At 49.1% G+C, this 21,133-nt stretch overlaps 1 protein-coding gene across 1 annotated transcript in view; it reads left to right on the forward strand.

Moving 5' to 3' along the window:
• The window catches only part of LOC125436079 (fatty acid amide hydrolase-like), a 52,566-nt gene that overhangs the window by 24,168 nt on the left and 7,265 nt on the right, over positions 1–21,133 (forward strand). The window contains exons 8-17 of the mRNA XM_048502690.1: positions 11–171; positions 407–492; positions 911–994; positions 1,430–1,493; positions 10,962–11,038; positions 11,129–11,217; positions 11,713–11,749; positions 15,257–15,405; positions 17,930–17,992; positions 19,779–19,854. Of these exons, the coding sequence (XP_048358647.1) occupies positions 11–171; positions 407–492; positions 911–994; positions 1,430–1,493; positions 10,962–11,038; positions 11,129–11,217; positions 11,713–11,749; positions 15,257–15,405; positions 17,930–17,992; positions 19,779–19,854 (886 nt within the window). The remainder of the gene's footprint in view (positions 1–10; positions 172–406; positions 493–910; positions 995–1,429; positions 1,494–10,961; positions 11,039–11,128; positions 11,218–11,712; positions 11,750–15,256; positions 15,406–17,929; positions 17,993–19,778; positions 19,855–21,133) is intronic.

Consider the following 21,133-nt stretch of genomic DNA (forward strand, 5'->3'; position numbering starts at 1 on the left):
CCCCCCCCAGGTGCCCTATCACCATCGAGTTGGAACGGAATACCTGGGCACAAAGCCAGAGGCTGAGGATGCTACTGTGACAAGGAAGCTGAGAGAGGCTGGGGCTGTAATTATTGGTGTCTCCAACATGCACGAATTGGGCACTGGAACTACAGGCTGTAACCCCAACAGGTAAGGTAGCTTGCATTCTACGACCTCTGGCCAACTTGGTGGGACCCTGTGGGAGAGCTCAAGTTTTCTTGAAGGACAGTGTCCATCATGACTGCTTTGTTTTTGTGTGATGCAGCCACGATGTTGGCCCCTCCTGAGTGGAGAGAACATCCTAGATTGGTCTTGGGAACCCTCTGCAACATGCCGGGGCCGTGGTGCCTTTCACACTTTCTTCCACTTCTTTGCTGACTTCCAGGTTCCACGGTACAGCTAGGAATCCTTACAAACCCCAGCATTTCACTGGCGGGAGCTCCAGTGGCTCTGCGGCGGCTGTGGCAGCAGGTGAGGTTACAAGGGAGAGATTGGTAGGGCTGTGGCTCAGTGGTGGAGTGTCTTCTTGGCATGCAGAAGGCCCCGGGTTCAATCCCGGGCATCTCCAGTTAAAAAGGACCAGGCCGAAACTGGTGTGAATGATCTCTGCCTGCAACCACAGAGAGCTGTTTCCAGCCTGAGTAGACAATATGGGCTTTGATGGACCAAGGCAACTTCATGCCTACTTGGAGAAGACCACTTGGAGATAGGAGCTGGGGTGGAGTTGGCAGAAGGAGAGTTGGGCTCCAAAGCACATGGCTCAAGGGGAGAGATTACCATGAGCTGTGCACTTTGGAGCCCAGCTCTCCTTCTGCATCCCCTGGGGTTGTGAGAAACATCTGGAGCGCGATGGTTTCCCTTTAAAACTTCAGAAATACCTTCTTGTCAGGTCTTTGCCCCTTGGCTATTGGCACAGATGGAGGCGGCTCAGTGAGGATCCCAGCTTCTTTCTGTGGAATTGTGGGACTGAAAGGTACGCTGTGCTTGATTACCTGGGGATCCTGAGCATCCCTGGATTGGTGGGGAGTGGGGGACAAGAGACTGCTGAGAAACGTTTGTCCCTGAGAAGGTTTGGACCACTTGTCCTCCATTGGCAAGGCTGAGAATTCTTCCCTGCCTTCAAGGCCTCATGCCTCAGCCTCCTCTGAGACAACAGGCGCTTCACAGCTGAGCTGGGTTTTTTCCTTCTGTCCTCCTGAATCTGAACCCAGGGCTCCATCCTGTCCTACTCTTTGGGACCACGGCTGCCTTTGCTGGGTAGCTCAGGACTGGAGAGAGAATCCATGACTGACTGGATTCAACTTCTCCTTCTGTAGACCCTCAACCTGACCCATCTCTTTTGGCAACTTATTTCAGTTCACGGCTGCTTCGTGCTTTTAACCACCCCTCCTCTCGTTCTCATCTGAAGGTACTTTTGGACGCATCAGTGGCCATGGCTGTCACCCACTCTCTTATTCCACCGTTGGCCTGGGTAAGAACGCCTCTTTGCAACAGTGATTGTATTCAGCTGCAGGAAATACCCTGCGTGTGTGTCATAGGTATGTGTGCATATTAATAGTGTGTCTCCTGGCATGTGGCCGTTAGGCAGAAACCCTTCGTGAGACAGAGTGCTGAAAATCCGTGGTTACTTCTCACTTCCTTATTTTGCATCAATGTGTCATTTGCAAGATGCAGTTTTTGAATCAAGCTGATGGAGGATAATAGACAGAAAATTGCTTCATCTTGGAATGTCTGGCTAAACTCTACTACAACTTAGGCATCAATAGGCGAGACTATTAAACAAAGATTGTGGGACATTTCCTTCCAGACTGTCACAGTGATGAAAACTTTTCCCGCCAAGTTAGTAGTAGGCTCTGAAATGCCCTAAAAATTGCAGAGCATTTTCTTTAGGCCAGTTCAGTTCCCCTCATTGGAAGGCCTTGGTCACTGTCCATGCCAGTTGGGGATGATAGAAACCATCGCACGTGAACTTGTATATTGTAGTTTCTATCAAGAAAGTTGAACTCAGTACATTTCTACAATTTTGTCTAAATACCCAGGCAGAACAAGCCACGCTTATATCTTCTTACTCCTTGCCAGTTGCTCCAATGAAACTATCTTCAGGGTAGAACATAAGAACATAAGAACAAGCCAGCTGGATCAGACCAAAGTCCATCTAGTCCAGCTCTCTGCTACTCGCAGTGGCCCACCAGGTGCCTTTGGGAGCGCACATGTAGGATGTGAACGTAATGGCCTTCTGCGGCTGTTGCTCCCGATCACCTGGTCTGTTAAGGCATTTGCAATCTCAGATCAAAGAGGATCAAGATTGGTAACCATAAATCAACTTCTCCTCCATAAATCTGTCCAAGCCCCTTTTAAAGCTATCCAGGTTAGTGGCCATCACCACCTCCTGTGGCAGCATATTCCAAACACCAATCACACGCTAGTGAAGAAGTGTTTCCTATTAGTCCTAATTCTTCCCCCCAGCATTTTCAATGAATGTCCCCTGGTTCTAGTATTGTGAGAAAGAGAGAAAAATTTCTCTCTGTCAACATTTTCTACCCCATGCATAATTTTGTAGACTTCAATCATATCCCCTCAGCCGCCTCCTCTCCAAACTAAAGAGTCCCAAACGCTGCAGCCTCTCCTCATAGGGAAGGTGCTCCAGTCCCTCAATCACTCTTGTTGTTCTCTGCACTTTCTATCTCCTCAATATCCTTTTTTGAGATGCGGGCGACCAGAACTGGACACAGTACTCCGGCGCGTCGCACCACTGCTTTATATAAGGGCATGACAATCTTTGCAGTTTTATTCTCAATTCTTTCCTAATGATCCCTGCATAGAGTTTGCTCTTTTCACAGCTGTTACGTATTGAGTTGACATTCCCATGGAACTATCAACTAAGACTTCTTAAATCCCTTTCCTGGTTCAGACTGATAGCACTGACCCCTGTAGCGCAGGTATGTGAAATTTGGATTTTTTTGCCCCCATGTGCATCACTTTACATTTTGCTACATTGAACTGCATTTGCCATTTCTGAGCCCACTCACCTAATTTATCAAGGTCCGCTTGGAGCTCTTCGCAATCCTTTGTGGTTCTTACCACCCTACCTAATTTGGTATCATCTGCAAACTTGGCCACCACGCTACCCACCCCTACTTCCAGGTCATTTATGAATAGTTTAAGAGCACTGGTCCCAAAACGGATCCTTGGGGGACACCACTCCTGACATCTCTCCATTGTGAGAACTTCCCATTTACACCCACTCTTTGTTTCCTGTTTCTCAACCAGTTTTTAATCCATAGGAGGACTTCCCCTCTTATTCCTTCATTGCTGAGTTTTCTCAACAGTCTCTGGTGAGGAACTTTGTCATAAGCCTTTTGGAAATCCAAGTAGACAATGTCCACCGGTTCACCCCTGTCCACATGCCTGTTTACACCCTCAAAGAACTCTAGTAAGTTTGTAAGACAGGATTTGCCTCTGCAAAAGCCATGCTGACTCTTTCTCAGCAGGTCTTGCTTTTCTACATGTTTTATAATTTTATCTTTAATGATAGTGTCATGTCTCAAGAAACAGGAGTCGGAGGAACAAAACATAGTACTTTATTCCATAGCTGCTACTCACACATAGCCTAAAATCACTCTGCAGCTGTGCTCAATATAACACACTTACTGATTACCAATTACAGTGCAACAGCTGCAGACTCTTAAAACAATACAATACATTACACCCCTTCCCCCTAACTCCTGTAATAATTCAGTGGGATTTGCTCTTTTGCGCTGCGATCGTCTCAGCTCCCGCTCTGGCTCCTGAGTCTGTGTTTGTTCCTGGTTCTGCAAAACAATTGGACCATTTGCTGTTTCCTTATCCTGCATCTCCATCTGCTCCCTTAACTCTGTGATTCCTCGAGGGACAATTGGACTATTTGCTGTTTCTTTATCGCTGCATCTCCATCTGCTCTTTAACGCCTCTAGATTCCCTCGAGGACCTTTCGGGGTTCCTGATCTACTATTGGACCTGGCACTCTCTTTCTTTACTTGGTCAACATGTCTGCGGGATTCGCACCCGGGCCTCTTCTTCAGTTTTTCCCAATTTATAGACAAGGGCCCCTGTTGGCTGCCTCACAACTGCTGGGACTCGGTTAACACGGGACCTGCTCCATAATTTCGACATACACCGGATCATCCTCCTATCAAATGCTGTCCGAGGTGCTTTCCAACACTTGATCTTCTTTTTCATGGATCTATCATCAACTGAATCAGGATGCATCTTTCGGGTCCAGTAACGCCGTAAAGTTTCCGGGATTCATTAGCAACTCCGCGAGGATTCCTCCGCAAAATGGCTGTGCACGGTGTTATGTGCTGTGTTAACAAAAAAAATTTGAAGCTTGAACCGACGTAAGCCGTAATCCCCTCTACTATCTTCCGCCGCAATGCATCCTTTTGTTGTAACGCATTCATCGCTTTTCTTGCCTGCCCATTCGTGAAGTCGGATGAAAAGGCCGGCAGTAACCTGGCTAATAAACACCATTAGCCAGGAATACTCTAAACTCCTTGGATACAAACGCTGTCCCATTTATCCGATACCACCGTATCCTCGTGAGGTACCATGGGTTGCAAATAACTTCTCACGCAGAAAGTGCCCTAATTACTGGTTTGTGATGTCATTGACATTACTGGCACTAATACTTCCAGCCATTTGGAATATGAATCCACTACTTATGAGAAACACCTGGCCTTGGAAAGGCCCTGCCAAAATCAATATGTACCCCTTTTGACCACTTGGGTCTTTTGGCTTTTGTGTGGGACTCCCATTGATAGGTAGAAGGGCCTCGAAAGGTGGGTGGGTGCAGGTCGCCAAGCGTTATCTGACACTCCCCTGCACCTGGCCACCCATTCTTCTATATTTCACTCATATCCATCTTTGGCCACCACACATAACTATACGTGGCCCAATGCCTTCATTCTCACTATTCCAGGGTGCCTCCTACATGCAAGGCCTCCAGCACCCTAATCCCAAAGCTGCTGGGGATCACTCACTCTATGTTCCCCACAGTAAGCACCCCTTGTGGATAACAGATATTCTCTGCGGCTGCCCTCTTCAATATTCCAAAATGGTCTGAAATTTCTCCTCTGGAATCTCACCCAATGGCCAACCCTTCCATACCCCAATTCAAGACTTCGGGAAGCACTGGGTCCCTTAGCTGACCTCTCTGCTATTTCTGCCGCTTGCACTGGAGGTTCTGATAATGATTCCAAACATCAAAACCTCCAAAAGTGGGGAGTGATCTTCCTCCTCCCTTTGTACTGGCAAGTTTACTCAACGCATCTACATGCTCCAATTTCTTTTCCCTTCCACTGGTGCTGCAAGACGCAATCATAATCATGCATGTACCAGGAACAGCATTGCCCAATCGTCAGTAGCATCTCTAGGGGACAATATCTGTGGTGTCTCACATGCATTTGGAGGAAAATAATCCCAACAATGCTGCTTATGGTCTGTAACAACAATCACAAAATGGTCGCCCCATACAACGTAATCATGAAACTTCTTAACCCCAGCCACTATTGCTAATGCCTCTCGTATCAATTTATGCTGTATCGTTCCGTCTAGACAACGTCCTAGAATAATACGCCAATTGAGCTTCCCCGCATAATCACTCCAAATTGAGTGGCTCAACACTGCTCCAATCTCCATACCGGGAGTGCATCGCACGCCAAAATTCAATGGTATTTCCTCTCATCAAAATGAACCAATACACTTTCTGATGACAGGCAATAATCTTTTGACATCTCGGAATGCCTTCTTCATGCTTTGATTCTTGTCCACTGCCACACTGCCCGGGCTTTATCTAATAAACGGTGCAGTGGCTCTGCCATACTGTGGCCTTAATGCTTTAAGAAGTGAATGGTAAAGTAAATTTAGCAATCCCAAAATGCCTGCTGGGTAGTTCTTGCTTTGACTGTGGTGCTGGGGCATCCTGGATGGCTCTTCACCTTTGCTGATGTCGGGTGGATCTCCCTCAGCATCTACCATGTATCCCAAAAACTCTACTTGGCGCTTACTCCAAATTACACACATTTTTTCACGCTTTGACGCTGGGCAACTCCCTACATCTGGAGAAGCACTGCAGTACCTTTCCTCGCATCGATGCACAATCAGTTCCTCCCTCAGTTGCACCCACTATCAAGACATCGGATCATCAAAATACGGTGTATGACTCCCCGACAGAGCTTCTTAATATTTCTTCCATCAAGCTCTGGAATATCCCAGGAGCCATACACTCACTCCAAATTGCAGCCTGCTTTTAATTTTGAATGCCCCTGTGAGTCACTATCGCTCTGGGCTTCTGCAGTGGCATCATCCACTTCCAGCTGTTGGTATGCCTGGCGCTTAGATCTAATTTTGCAAAACCTTTCCCCTGCCAATAAGTTAAGCTAACAACTGACTGACAACTGGCACTGGGTAACGGATGTTTCTGCAATGCCTTGTTAATTGTGCACTTATAATCAGCAATAAAATGCTACATTAATCCCCATTGGCCTTCAGGGGGTTCCACAATTGAGGCTTTCCATTTTGCATTTACCACTGGTTCCAGTATTCCCTGTTCCAATAACCGATCCTAATTCTTGCATCCATACTTTTAGGAAGCCAAGAAAGCAAATGGAATAATGGCGTGATTTTTTAGACGTGACAAGTGAATTGGAAGGATCAAGATACAATGATATAGGTGGACCCTCTTATACCTTTGCCCCCCCAGTCCCTCAGGGCAAACAATACACTCGCTTAAATTCTTCCACTAGTAGCGCCTCCCATGTTAATCCTATAACTCCTTTCATGAATCTCCTTGTAGCATTTTGCAATTCCTCAACCTCCCGAAGAACCAGTCCAGGCCCCAATAGGCTTTCTTGTCCGCCTTCCTTCCACTATTAACAATTGCAAACATCCATCAAACATATGATATTTCACATGCACATTACACTATGCCAAATCCACAGGTACTTTCGATGTCCCTTGATGATAATCCGTAAGTGGTACGAGTGCACAAGATCTAATGTCCAAACCATCCTGTGGGCGAAATGTCTTTATAAGTGTCCCATGAAACCATGGAGAATGCTGGACTCCAGAATCCACTTCCCCATCACACAAGGGACATCCTGGATCCTCCACAGTCACCAGCCAACTTATGCTGGATCTCGGGTTGCACGTGTGGTTGACATCACATCAGCTGCATGAACACCATCACACTGCTCAAAGTGGGGGTTGGCCAGCCAGCCAGCTACATGGGGACAGCAAGGTGCAACCACGGAGAGTGTAGCAGTGATGAGCCGGGAACATAGTCTTCTTAAGCAGTCCTTGATGCCTTTTTTTCTCTGCACACTCTCCTTAATATGCCCCCAATGCTTTACAACCAGAAACATTTGTGCCTCTTTAAATTTACACCTTTCCCGCTCATGGGGCTCCACCACAACTCAAACATTTCCTTTCTCCTTATTTGACATCCCTCCCTCTCTTGTTGTGGTGGTCTCCCATCTCTTCATTACACCATGCTGCAGATCTCTGAATTTCCACCATTGCCAGGGTCTACAGTCCCACTGCCAGCTGTTTGCAGTGCCCTCTCGCGTAGTGCTCCTGGCTTGTCGCTTGACATCTCCGAGTAGAGGCTGCGGCAAGTCTAAAATTCAAGGCTTCGGTATGTCAGTTGTGGAAAGTCAAGTCTGTCTTCTGCCAGGCTTAGCAACTTTTGCAATGATGCCTCCTCCTTCAGGCCACAGACCGTCCGACCTCTTTAACATTTCTTCCAAATTGAGAAATTGCATTGTTGTGCCAACTTGCCGTCAGTAAGGCTGCAACATAATCTCGTAATGCTTTCTTGTGACCCTCACTGATCACGCTTTGTAAAAAAGCACTCCGCCTTGGCTATTTCTGACAGTTGGGGAAATGAAAATGGTTCCTATCAATGCGAGTCAATATCTCTACAAGTGGCGTTGCTGAAAATGAAGTCTCTTTGGCTTATCAATGCTAAGGTCAAGGTCAAACACCCCTTCACTACACAGAGGCTCAAAAACACAGCTCTTCCTTTCCTTTCACTCGGGTCTGTTATGCCATTTGCCTGTGAGATAAAGATTCCAATCGGGCCTCATAACTCTGCCACTTCAAAGGAAACTCCCAAAATTAAACGGTTCCAGCTGCCCTTGAAAGGCCATAATTTACTCACATTCCACGCTTCACTAAAACCTTCCAAGACCTTTCTTTCTACAAGTTCATCCTCGCCAGCCAATGTATGTCATGTCTCAAGAAACAGGAGTCGGAGGAACAAAACATAGTACTTTATTCCATAGCTGCTACTCACACATAGCCTAAAATCACTCTGCAGCTGTGCTCAATATAACACACTTACTGATTACCAATTACAGTGCAACAGCTGCAGACTCTTAAAACAATACAATACATTACAGATAGATTCTACTAATTTACCAGGAACAGATGTCAAACTGACTGGCCTGTAATTTCCCGGGTCCCCCCTAGATCCTTTCTTAAAGATTGGTGTGACATTGGCCATCTTCCAGTCTTCAGGGATGGAGCCTGATTTCAGGGATAAGTTGCATATTAAAGTGAGAAGATCAGCAATTTCATGCTTGAGCTCTTTAAGAACTCTTGGGTGAATGCAATCTGGGCCAGGGGATTTGGTAACATTTAGTTTATCAATGGCTGCCAGAACTTCTTCCTTGTCTACCACTATCTTCGCTAGTTCCTCGGATTCGCCTCCTAAGAAGCTTGGTTCAGGTGCAGGAATGTTCCTCAAGGGTAGCAAGATTCTGTGCTATGGCCTGCCCAGTAAGCAGAAAATTGTGGGTTCAGTTTCAACAACCCAGTTATTTTATTTCATATTTTAAATCTTGTATATCACCTGTACTGGGTATTGTTTATTACGACCCTTGTAGATCATGTATCATCGATAGGTTTGCTTGCTAATCTTGGGTCGTAAGAAAGGAATGTTTTTAAAATCTGAAAATCCAGTGTTTCTTAATTTGAAACTTTTGAAACGTGGGAGCAGCTTTGCAGAGAGGTGTGTCTCCGCAGATGCCTCCGCCAGACTCCCAGCTCCCTGGTAAGTGTTTTTCTGCCTGAATTTCCCCAACAGAGTTCAGGGCCACAGGGGGAGAATGGACCTGCAGGCTGTGATGGCTTCCACTGTTGAACGTTCGTCCAGGGATTCGCAGCCTTTTTGAGCCAGTGGGCCCCATGGGCATGGGGTGAGCACAGCTGGAAAATAGCTACCACAAAATGGTTGCCAAAGGAGGCAGAGGAGGCAGACCCTGGAGACCCTGGGGCTGGGGCTGGCAGCTGCCTCCAAAGCACAGTTCTTAAAATCTGAACAGTCAGTCAGCTCCCCAGTGGCCAATCAGAAGCCCTGCTTGGCAACAGTACCACCAGGCGGCCCACTTTCTAGAAACACTTAAGGATCCCAGGAAAAGTGGCAGCAGGTGCCTTGGCAACAACAGGCAGCACACGGGGGACTCGGGTTCGAACCCAACTATATTCCAGCTCTGCTAGTTTTCTACTTTTGGGGAGCAGTCGAAGATGTGTTTCCTTTTCCCCACCCCACATCTGCAGTGGCAACAGTGTCAAGGGCCAGCCATGGGACCATGGTATGAGGCCTATAGGATTGTGTTAATTTTCAATTCCAGATGTTATGGATTATTGGTTTCATCAACAGCCCCTGCCAGCATGGCCAATTGGCCATGCTGGCAGGGGCTGATGGGAATTGTAGTCCATAACATCTGGAGTGCCAAAGGTTCGCCACCACGGGTCTGGTAGGTAAGAGCAGAACCGGGTTTGATTCCCTGCTACTCCACATGAGAGGCAGAATCTTATCCGGTGAATTGGATTTGTTTCCCCACTCCTGCACATGAAGCCTGCTGGGACACCTTGAGTCAGTCACGGTTCTCTCAGAACTCTCTCTGCCCCACCGACTTCACAAGGCGTCTGTTGTGGGGAAGGGAAGGGAAGCGGCATGAAGCCACTTTGAGATTTCTTATGGTCGAAGAAAGCGGCGTATAAATCCAAACCCCTCACCCTCCTTCTCTTCCTCCTTGTTGCCGCCTCCTCCACCGCCCCAGTCTTTTGCCTGTTTACTGGATGTGTTTCCATTATCTGAGGAACTTGAAACTTTCCTTGTTAAAAAAGAAAGCAGAAGCTTCTGGAAAGCCAAAGGACCTCAGATTCTCCCTTTAAATCCATGCTGAAGGGGGTAGATTTAAAAGGAGAATCTGGGGAAATTTGGGGGGTGCCTGCAGTCAGGGGTGCAATTGTCAAGCTAGAAGCACCAAACTTTCAGGGTATCTTTAGGAGTCTCTCCTAATTATACCACCCAGGTTTGGTGAAGTTTGGTTCAGGGGGTCCAAAGTTATGGACCCTCAAAGATGTAGCCCCCATCTCCTATTAGCTCCCATTGGAAACAATGGGGGATGGGGCACCCCCTTTGGGAGTCCCTAGCTTTGGACTCCCTGGACCAAACTTCACAAAACCCAGGTAATATAAGAGACTCTCCTGAAGATACCTCCCAGGTTTGGTGAAGTTTGGCTCAAGGGGTCCAAAGTTATGGACCCTCAAAGGTGTAACCCTCATCTTCTATTAGCTCCTATTGGAAACAATGGGGGATGAAGCACCCCCTTTGGGAGTCCATAACTTTTGACTCCCTGAACCAAACCTCACCAAGCCTGGGTGATAGCATCAGGAGAGTCTCCCAAAACATCCCTGAAAGTTTGTTGCTGCTAGCCCAAACAATGTACCTCCTGCAGGCCAAAAACTGAAAAAGCACTAAAATGTTTTAAAAACCCACAAACGGAGGGGCGGAGCTTCGGACATGAACGGGTTTTTTTTTCAAACCCGAACCCCTTACCTACGCCCATGTTCCCACGGTCCCGCAATGCTCTCGTCCGTTGTGTGTCTCCTGTCTCTCTGTGCGCTTCAGTGACGGATGCAGCTGTTGCGTATTCGGTCCTGGCTGGCCCCGATCCCCTGTACACATACGGTGAGTTTTGCTGCCCCCCTCTCCAGTCATTTCCCTTTTGTGTTGTGAAAATGCTGCCTGCTCAGATTTCTGTTTAACAATCTGTTTCAGGATTAGGCCAGCCCACGCCATCGCTCTCTGAAACTCTCGCCCCTGATTTAAAAGGCTTGAAATGTGGGGTCGACTGGACTTTTTTTAAGGTACTACACTGATTTGCATGATCCTGGTTGCCGATTTTGTCCGGACCTCATTCCCCTGCCCGCTTGATGATATAGAGAGCTGTGAGTCTGTGGCCAGAGACATGAAGCGGTGGGCCACTTGGGAATTCTGAGTGTGGTGGTTTCAGCCACAAAATAGTGGCCGGGAAAGGAAGAGCTAGCCACAAAATGATTGCTGTGGCTTACCTTTAGTTACGCAGGGAAGATTTTTGCGCAGGGTTGGCGGTTGCCGCCAAAGCACCGCTTTGAAAATTTTGCACAACCAATAGAACTCTCAATGGTCAGTCAGAAACCTTGCTGGTCTCTAAAAACAGTCGGCTGAGAAAGGTGATGGCAGGCGCTGTGGACACCATTTTGGAAACCCCTGGTCTGTGGCTCTCTGCCTGTGTCTCAGGTGGGGAGACCATGTGGCAACTTCCTTCCCGTGTCTCTGGGAAAAGGAACCTCTAACCAGTTCTGTTTCTACTTTTCTGCTAGGCTTGTGACCCAGAAATCCTGAGCGTCTGCAAGAAAGGTAAAATGCAAGAGATCTGCGGGGTGGCCAGCGAGGGAGGTGTCTGTCAGTCTGCTGTTAGTCTCTGCAGGAAAATAAAGAGCCATCTTGGTTTTGTTTTTGCCACCTGTGGCGGCCATCCTGGCTTGCTGAGCGGTGCTCAGGCTTTCTTCATGGGAATAGTAAAGCCCAGACCGAAATCCTTGAGCCCTGCAGCTTCTATTTATTTAATTAATTTATATATCAAATTTATAAACTGCCCACCCCCGAAGGGCTCTGGGCGGTGTACACTGGGCCAAACATACAATGGCCAAAACAACATAAACCAAATAAAATAAATTAAAACAAGTTAAAACAATATACAAAAATTCATAAAACTAGCAGCATCAATACAATATACATATAACAGCAAGATTATGTGTGGCGCTCGATCCCAAGGTCAAGGTAGTAGCAGTGTCAGTCAGATATTATATTGGACGTGCTGATGGTAAAATGGCACATAGCATGGGGGCATCCTGGAGGGGGGGTCTGCGGCCGGCCTCACCAAAAGCCCAGTGGAACAAAACCGTTTTACAGGCCCTGTGGAATTCTCTAATTCTAGCCTTTGACATTAGCATTCCCCCAAACAGCTGGCCTGGCAGAGTCTGCTGGTTATGGTGCCCCTGCCCCACACGTGATTGGGCGTTTTCTGTCTTGCTTTTGAAAAAAAACAGCTAATGTGGATTGAGTATCAAGAGAGACGGCCGCTTGGAACGTGGCTGGTGCGAGAGGAGTGAAAAGGGGTTCTAGAAGCCAGGTGTGGGTGGGTGGGGGGGGAGGGAGGGAGGGAGGGAGCTCGTGCTGTGGCCACTGTTGTTTAGTGGTTGGAGTGCTGGGCTGGGATCCCGGACACCTGAGCTCAAAGCCACGCTCTGCCTTGGAGGTTTGCTGGGAGGCCTTGGGCCTGTTGCGCGCTCTTTGCCTAACCTACCTCACACGGCTGTTGTGGGCCTTAAATGGAAAAGAGGACAGCGTGAGCTGATTTGGGCCTCCAAAGACCGGATATCAACAAAAATGAGACAAAACAGAGATCATGAAGGGCAGGGAGGCTGATATTCTTGAAGAACTGAATCTACTTGTCCTGGGTGGTGTAAGCATTGGCTTTTTTTTCAGAGCAAGTTAAGAGCTTTGGGGCAGAGGTGGGATCCAGCAGGTTCTCACCAGTTCCCGAGAGTGGGTTACTAATTATTTGTGTGTGCCGAGAGGGGTTACCTAATTGGGTCCGCTTCTGTTAGGAAATTCCATTAGGTCCCAAAAAAAATCATCAAGTCCTTGTTTGTTTCCTGTATGTGGCTGGATTAGCTTGCCGTAGAAAACGGGATAATTTCTCCCTGTTGGGCTGTTTTAAAAAACATGTTTTAGAAATATGGTAAAAGTTCCTTGTTTAAGAAAAAGTATCCTTCTTTTGGATTTCTAGAAACAAGAATTAACTATTTGAAAGTATTAAGCATTTGACAGGCAGGCAGTCAATTAGAGGAAGCGAAGTAGCTGTTTCTGCTGGCAGTAGATCTGATAGGACTTGCATATAATGAGTTTAAATTATGGACGAGAAAAGATACCAGCTGGAAATAGGAACTTTTTTAACAGTAAAGAGCTTTACAGTAACAGAGAAATTATTAATGCCCCGCCCTCAGAAATGCCCGCCACGCCTCTGGAATGCCCCACCCAGTCCCATTGGCTCACACACTGTTTGAATCCCAATTCACCATGGGAACCTGTTACTAAAATTTTTGGATCCCACCACTGCTTTTCTTGTGGACCCGGCCTTGCTGTTTGAAAAGCAGGCTGGCTTGATGGCGAAGAGAACCTTCCATCCGCTGCATCTGATTTATCACCCTTCTCGTTGCCTTGACTCAGCTGATCTTGGCACCCTGGCCCATGCTTCTGGAACCTCTCAGCTAGATTACTGCAACGGGTTATACATGGGGCTGCCCTTGAAGACAAACTGGACACTTCAGCTGTTCCAGAATGTGGCAGCCCTAGTATTGTCGGGAGAAATAACCTCTGGGAACATATGTGGCCCATTTTGAATCAGCGGCGTTGGCTGCCACTCTGTTTCGGAGTTCAATTCAAGGTGCAGGTTATGGCCTTTAAAGCTCTTCACAGCCTGGGTGGGGCCCACCTCTCTGAAGAGGCCTTTTTGCCTCTTCAGAGACATCTTTGGAGCAGCCGTGGCGTAGGAGGTTAAGAGCTTGTGTATCTAATCTGGAGGAACTGGGTTTGATTCCCAGCTGTGCCGCCTGAGCTGTGGGGAATTCAGGTTAGCCTGTGCACTCCCACACACGCCAGCTGGGTGACCTTGGGCTAGTCACAGCTTCTCGGAGCTCTCTCAGCCCCACCCACCTCACAGGGTGTTTGTTGTGGGGGGGGGGGAAGGGCAAGGAGATTGTAAGCCCCTTTTAGTCTCCTGCAGGAGAGAAAGGGGGGATATAAATCCAAACTCTTCTTCTTCTTTTTCCATATGTCCCTGTGAACCAAGTATGGTAGTCAGCAGGCCTCTGTTGGCGATCTGACCTTTCAGGGCAGTCTGTTGGGGACTGGCCAGAGTCCTGGACTTCTGCATCATGGCTCTGGCTCTGCATGGCGGTTTCCTGAAGCCCCCCTCCTGGGATTCTTCAGGGGCTGCTGCAGGGCCTCTTTGCCAGGGATTCTGAAGGGGCTTGAATGGAGGCATCCTCCAAAGGATTTGGGGTGTACTATTTTATCTATCGGCTGAAAATGTTTCTAACTATTTTTGTAGCCTGCCTTGAACCCAGAGGAAAGGCCAGATGTAAACGTATTAATAAGCAAAAGAACAAACCAAGTAAATAAATAAACGGCACGGTGTGGAAGTGGGAATGGTAATAATCATCTTAGCTGTAAAATGTCCAAAGTAGTCCATTAATATATTATGTGGTGGCTAACCCGAGGTTATGGCACTCCAGAGCTGCCAGGATTGATTTATCATCCTGCCAGCAAGGCCAATTGGCCATGCTGGCAGGGGCTGATGGGAATTGTAGTCCAATTGGCCATGCTGGCAGGGGCTGATGGGAATTGTAGTCCATAACATCTGGAGTGCCAAAGGTTCGCCACCACTGACATAGGTTATCCTTACTAATTGCCCTGGAGGATGGTCAGTACTGTCCCTTCCCCTTTGCAGATGGGGGATGGGGGTGGCCAGAGGGCGTGTCTTGACCGAGGCCCTCCTAGAGAGATGGCAGAGCTGACTGTCCGGCCAGTGACATGGATCCAAAGAGCTCCCTCCTGGCCCCCTTTTCACATTCTCTCCCCTCACCAGATCGTTCCAGAATTCCAGCTCTCTGGCTCCACCCATTGCAGTGAGTTTCTTGATTGGGACCCTCTTCTGAGTGGGGATCAGCGGCCAAATGCTTCTGGCCAGTGGACCTTTATTGCTTCTCTGACCTGGACCCTGCTCCTCCTTTCTCCGTGGCTTGTTCAGGAGGCAGAAGTGGGTTGACTCCTCTCCCCTTCCTCTCTCTTCACGTCCAGCTGTGGATTTCCTGGAGAGCGTGGGGGCATCAGTGGTCGACGTGTCCCTGCCAGAAGTGGAGGAGATCCGAGTGGCACATGTCATCTGCATCCTGAGTGAGATGCGGGACTTCCTTCAGCCCGACTTCAGCAACCATTTCCAGCAGATGGTAGGTGGGAGACGCGAGGGAGGAGGGCGTGGGGCTGGCGAGGTCCATTATTGGCCGTCTACTTCATTAGTATTGTACTGAAACAGGCATGGTGAAGGGCAGGGGAGTCCCTCGTGTTCACCTCTTCCTTGTGTTGTTCCGTGCGTTCCTTGTCCACCTCTTCCCCTTCCTTGTGGGGAAATACTTCCTGTCAGTGGCAGAGGGTGTTCTGCCACGGGTCACTTTGGCTCATGCAGGTGGGACACCTGTTGGCTCCATGTCCAAGAGGCTTCCCCAGCCCACATCTGGTGCTCTGCAGCAACTGCGCTCCAGGGATGCTCCGGCGCTCCCTAATTTTTGTCACGTGGGCCCAACTGAGCCTTTGTGTACCCTATACTCAGTGGTGGGATTCAAAGAATTTAACAATCGGTTGTTTACAAACACCATTTTAACAACTGGTTCTGCCAAAGTGGTGCAAACCGGCGGAATCCCATCACTGCCTATACTCCCCCACCCCCAATCAACAAGGGGCAGTAAAGAATTGGAATTTTTTGTTGCTTTGTTCTTCGCTTGCCGTGTTGTCAGTTGTGATGCTTGCCGTGTTGTAGAACAGTCTCTGGATCTTTTGAAGGGTGTGTGTTCTTTGTGGGCTTGGGGTAGGGGGTTGTTCATGCTGAGAGACACCAGAGCAAGTGGCAAAAAGCGTTGAAGAAGAGGAGGAGGAATTGCTGTTGTTTGGATTTATACCCCGCCTTTCTCTCCTGTAAGGAGGAGTCTCAAAGCGGCTTACAGACTCCTTCCCTTCCTCTCCCCACAGTAGACACCTTGTGAGGTAGGTGGGGCTGGGAGAGGTCTGAGAGAACTGTGACTGGCCCAAGGTCTCCCAGCAGGCTTCATGCGGAGCAGGGAAAACAAACCTGGTTCACCACATTAGAGTCTGCCACTCATATGCCCCCTATTCTCCAAATTAGAGTCCACCGCTATTAACGATGACATCATGCTGGGTCCAGGACTTCATGCGTGCCAAAATCATGCAACTTTCTTTGCCACTTGCTCCGGCTTTTCCCAGCACGGAGTACAGCCCACGAAGCAGGAACATGCTCCCCCCAAAGATCCTGGGTCTGTTGCATGACGAGGGATTCAGGGCTTGGAAGCCAAAACCCTTGTGTGCAGTGGCAGCCATTTTGAGCCAGTGCCACAGCATTAGTTCCCTGGCAGGCAGATGTGCCAGGTCAAGGTGGCAAATGGGTAGCCTTTTCTTGGTAGACCTGTTTCTTGGTAGCAGTGGCGTATCTGCCTAGGGACAAGGGGTACCCCTTGTCCCCAGGCGCCACTCTTCTGGTCACGTGGGGGGCACAAAATTGGCCCCTCACATGACCAGGAAGTCCTGCTGTCTCGTTGTTTTCGCGTGCCTTGACCCTGTCCGAGGCACGCAAAAACGACAAGACAGCAGGACTTCCTGCTGTCTCCAAGTGCCCTCAACCCTGCCCTGGACTACCCCCTCCCATCCTTCCCCCCTGCCGGCTGGGCTCCCAGCCGGCAGCCTGCAGTCTCTTCTGACCTCCCCTCCAAGCAGGCCAGAAGAGACTGCAGTCCTGGCCTTGGAGACCTTCTTTTATAAGCACTGAGGCCGGGGGTGGGACTTGGGGAGCAGGGAGCAGATAGTATCCAGGAGCCCACATTGACCCCTGGCCAAGTGCCCCTTTTATGCCCTGGTTTCCACCCCTTACCTGCATGGGCCCACCTGTCCATGTGTCCTTCTCTGGTTTGCAAGCCCTCTACCATCCATGCTCAGTTTCTGTATCACCTGCACACCCATTTCCCTAACAGTTCTGGCCAGTGTGTGCAGCTGGGAGTGTTGCCCAAGGACTCCCAGCACCGTGCCTCGCTTCCATGTCCTGCCTCCACGACTCTGGGCTTTTGGGGGCATGAGGGCAGATGGGGGCCAGAACAGGTGGGTGAGTGGATGGGGAGGGGGTCATTCAGCCTCAGTCGAAGCCCTGGGCCCTGGCAGCCGCCCCACCTCCGGGGATGCTGAGGCCAGCCCTGGAACAGACTCATCATCTCTGGATGTCCTCCACACTGGGAGAGTGTGTTTCGGGGAGGTTGTGCACCAGGGCTCTTGGTCTCTGGGTGTGGAGGATTCAGCTTCAACACAGCATCCCCAGCTGCATAACCTGTAGGGACTGCTTTAGATATGGTTTTGTTTGCTTAGGATCACCACATCCCCCCACCCCCCCGCCCCCCGAGGCATAGCGTTCACAGGGACATGTGGGGTCTCATGTCCCCAGGTGCATGTCAGCTGGTCACGTGGAGGGGTGGGGGTGGAGAATCGCTCCCCATGCCCCTCCCCTTGGCCTGGCCCTGCCAGGCTGCTCCTTTGGCCAGTGGAGGCTCCCATTGACTAAGGTAACTGAGGTGCAGGGGGGGACACAGGGAGGGGCGATCAGGGCGGGCGGCCGGAGCAGGTATTGCCCCGGGTGCCATTTCCCCCACTACATTTCTGCCCCCCACCCTGAGTTTTAACATCGTTTGTCTTTTTCAGAATCTGGAGACTCGCATGAATCTTGCAATTGCCTCTCAGTTCACTGCTCTGGATTATATTAAGGTGAATAACAGGTTGCTGGGAGGGGAGAAGACAAAATGAGGAAAGGTGGTCCAAACTTGGTGGAAGGGGACAGCAATCTTGGAGAGCCTGGTATGCTGCTGATCACATCTTGCGAGGGGCTGCTGAGGTTTAGGTAGTGGAGTGAACCATTACAGCAAGACTGGACTTTTCTGCATGTTCATCTTCCTTGCTTGTAAGTTCCTTTTATGTTGACAGAGAGAAATTGTTCTCTCTTTCTCACAATACTAGAACCAGGGGGCATCCATTGAAAATGCTGGGGGGAAGAATTAGGACTAATAAAAGGAAACACTTCTTCATGCAACGTGTGATTGGTGTTTGGAATATGCTGCCACAGGAGGTGGTGATGGCCACTCACCTGGATAGCTTTAAAAGGGGCTTGGACAGATTGATGGAGGAGAAGTCGATCTATGGCTACCAATCTTGATCCTCCTTGATCTCAGATTGCAAATGCCTTAGCAGACTAGGTGCTCAAGAGCAGCAGCAGCAGCAGAAGGCCACTGCTTTCACGTCCTGCCTGTGAGCTCCCAAAGGCACCTGGTGGGCCACTGCGAGTAGCAGAGTGCTGGACTAAATGGACTCTGGTCTGATCCAGCAGGCTAGTTCTTATGTTCTTATGTTCTTATGTTCTTTTCTTCAGGGTTTTTCCCAGTTCTGCACTTGTTTTGCCCCCTCTAGTGGTCAATTTGATATCACACAGGTTTATGTCTGCTGTAAGAACCTGTAGTTTAAATATGCAGGGATATATGCTGGACATAAAGCTGTGTGATATCCAATTGACCACTAGAGGGACAAAGCACATGTGGAACTGCCCTCCTCCCCCCACCCCCGCCCACTGATGAAGAAACAGGTATTTCACCAGTCACTGGGTAAAATGAGAATTCCTAAAAGCCCAATATTGGGCTAGTGGGAGCCATTGGAAGATGTTCTCAATCCCAAAGGAAAGCCTCTGTGTGAGTGTCTCGTAAGTAGCCCGAGTGTTCAAAAACTCAGAGTGCCTGCCTGTGAAGATGGTTTCTAAAGGCAGCCTAGTTGACCTGCGGCACAACAGATTTGAGTCCAGTAGCGCGTTAGAGACTAACACGATCTGAGAAAGGGGGCTTTGACTCTCAGATGCTCATGCCCCAAAAATCTGGTTGATCACTCAGGTGCTCCTGGTTTTGAATTTTAGCTGCACCTGTGAAGATTTTGCTGTGCAACTGAATGGGGCAGGGCAGAAGGGAGACGGTGGCTGTATTGGGACAGACGCAGCCGGAACAATCTGATTTCCAGCAGTTCTCAGACTTGACCTGCATACTCGGCCCCAGGAGACCATGACAGCAGTCAACTGTGTCCTCTCCTTCTTCCACTCCACGGGTCCCAGAGCCATTGTTTAGGCAGAGAACCGACCCTGTGCTACTGCTCAGCTTGCCTGCAAGGGTCTGAAAAGCCCCTGTTTCCACAACAGCCACGTAGGTTTAATCTAGTGTTTGTGCAGTTGGGCTTGAATAGGTTGTATTCTGATAAACCATATGAGCGCCACTGCAGCGGGGCACATCCTTGTTCTTATTAGTTGAGTCTGCCTGCCCTGATCAAGGGATTTCACTTTCCCTTCTTGTTGTGAGTATCATCAGTGTATTTTATTAGGTCTGCCTCTCAGTTGGAAGGCTGCTACAACTTGGCCTGCTAAACCAGGCCGCTTTGCTCATGCATGTTGACTTGAGATGTCCCTCCCCTTTAGAAGATTTACACCATTTTGCGGACTTGTATTTCTCCTTTTCTGTCCTAGGCCAATCGGCAGCGAAGCCGCACCATGGCCTTTTTGAAAGAGACGTTTGCGAGCGTCGACTGTCTCCTTACCCCAGGTATCTGCTGTAGTCAAAGGTGGTTTCAGCAGCCTCGTGGGGAGGGGGGGGGGTGCTGTTGATGTTCAAGGGTTGGGGCCCTGCTGTCTTCTTGCAGACATACTCTTGAACAAAAGAGCCGGAGGCAAGGGCTTCAGTTGTTCCTCACAGCATCTCCACTCCACTTGCAGAGTTTCCTGGCCAGCTTCTTTGTCGAATGTCCACCTGGCTAGTGGCAGGAGCATCCTGAGCAGATGCCCTGGAATTGTTGCATGGCGTAGGAGGTTAAGAGCTCGTGTGTCTAATCTGGAGGAACCGGGTATGATTCCCAGCTCTGCCGCCTGAGCTGTGGAGGCGTATCTGGGGAATTCAGATTAGCCTGTACACTCCCACACACACCAGCTGGGTGACCTTGGGCTAGTCACCGTTCTTCTGAGCTCTCTCAGCCCCGCCCACCTCACAGGGTGTTTGTTGTGAGGGGGGAAGGGCAAGGAGATTGTCAGCCCCTTTGAGTCTCCTGCGGGAGAGAAAGGGGGGGGGTATAAATCCAAACTCTTCTTCTCTTCTTCTTTCAGTCTTTTTGGAGCCGGGGGAAAGGCACCTTCACACTTGTGTGTCTCTCTCCTTGGGCTTGAGGGCTGTCTGCACATAGCTGTGTTTTTCAGTCATATCCGTTGCTATATTTATAGCTTCAGAGGGTAGTAAAGGGTGGGGAAGGGCAGGGAATAAATCTAAATAAATAAATATTTTTAAACAAATAATTTTAAACAAATAATTATGTCTGGCCTGACCACAATTCTCCTCTGGGTGGGAGGCGGGCGTGGCAGTTTGTGTTTCCTTTTCCTGCCTCTAATGTAGTCCTCAGTGAGGCACCTGGGGTTATTACCTCTGTTGGTGTGGATGGGACAGAATGAGTCAGGCCAGCTCACAGGCGTAGCTACCATGGGGACATCCGGGGACAAATGCCCCGGGCGCCACCTTGTGGTGGGCGCAAAAATTGCAGGTTCATTTGTGGCTTTCTGTATTTTTTACTGTTTTTTAAAATTTTGGTCTGCAGGGGGCGCAGTTTTTAGGCTAGTTGCACCGCAATTTCAGTCTATCGTCAGGTGACTCTCCTGATGATACCAGCCAAGTTTGGTGAAGTTTGGTTCAGGGGGTCCAAAGTTATAGACCCCCAAAGGGGGTGACCCTATCCTCCATTGTTTCCAATGGGAGCTAATAGTAGATGGGGCTATCATTTTGAGGGTCCATAACTTTGGACCCTCTGAATCAAACTTCACTAAACCTAGGTGGTATCATA

This window comes from Sphaerodactylus townsendi, linkage group LG07 (assembly GCF_021028975.2).
Source record: "Sphaerodactylus townsendi isolate TG3544 linkage group LG07, MPM_Stown_v2.3, whole genome shotgun sequence".
Taxonomy (NCBI): domain Eukaryota; kingdom Metazoa; phylum Chordata; class Lepidosauria; order Squamata; family Sphaerodactylidae; genus Sphaerodactylus; species Sphaerodactylus townsendi.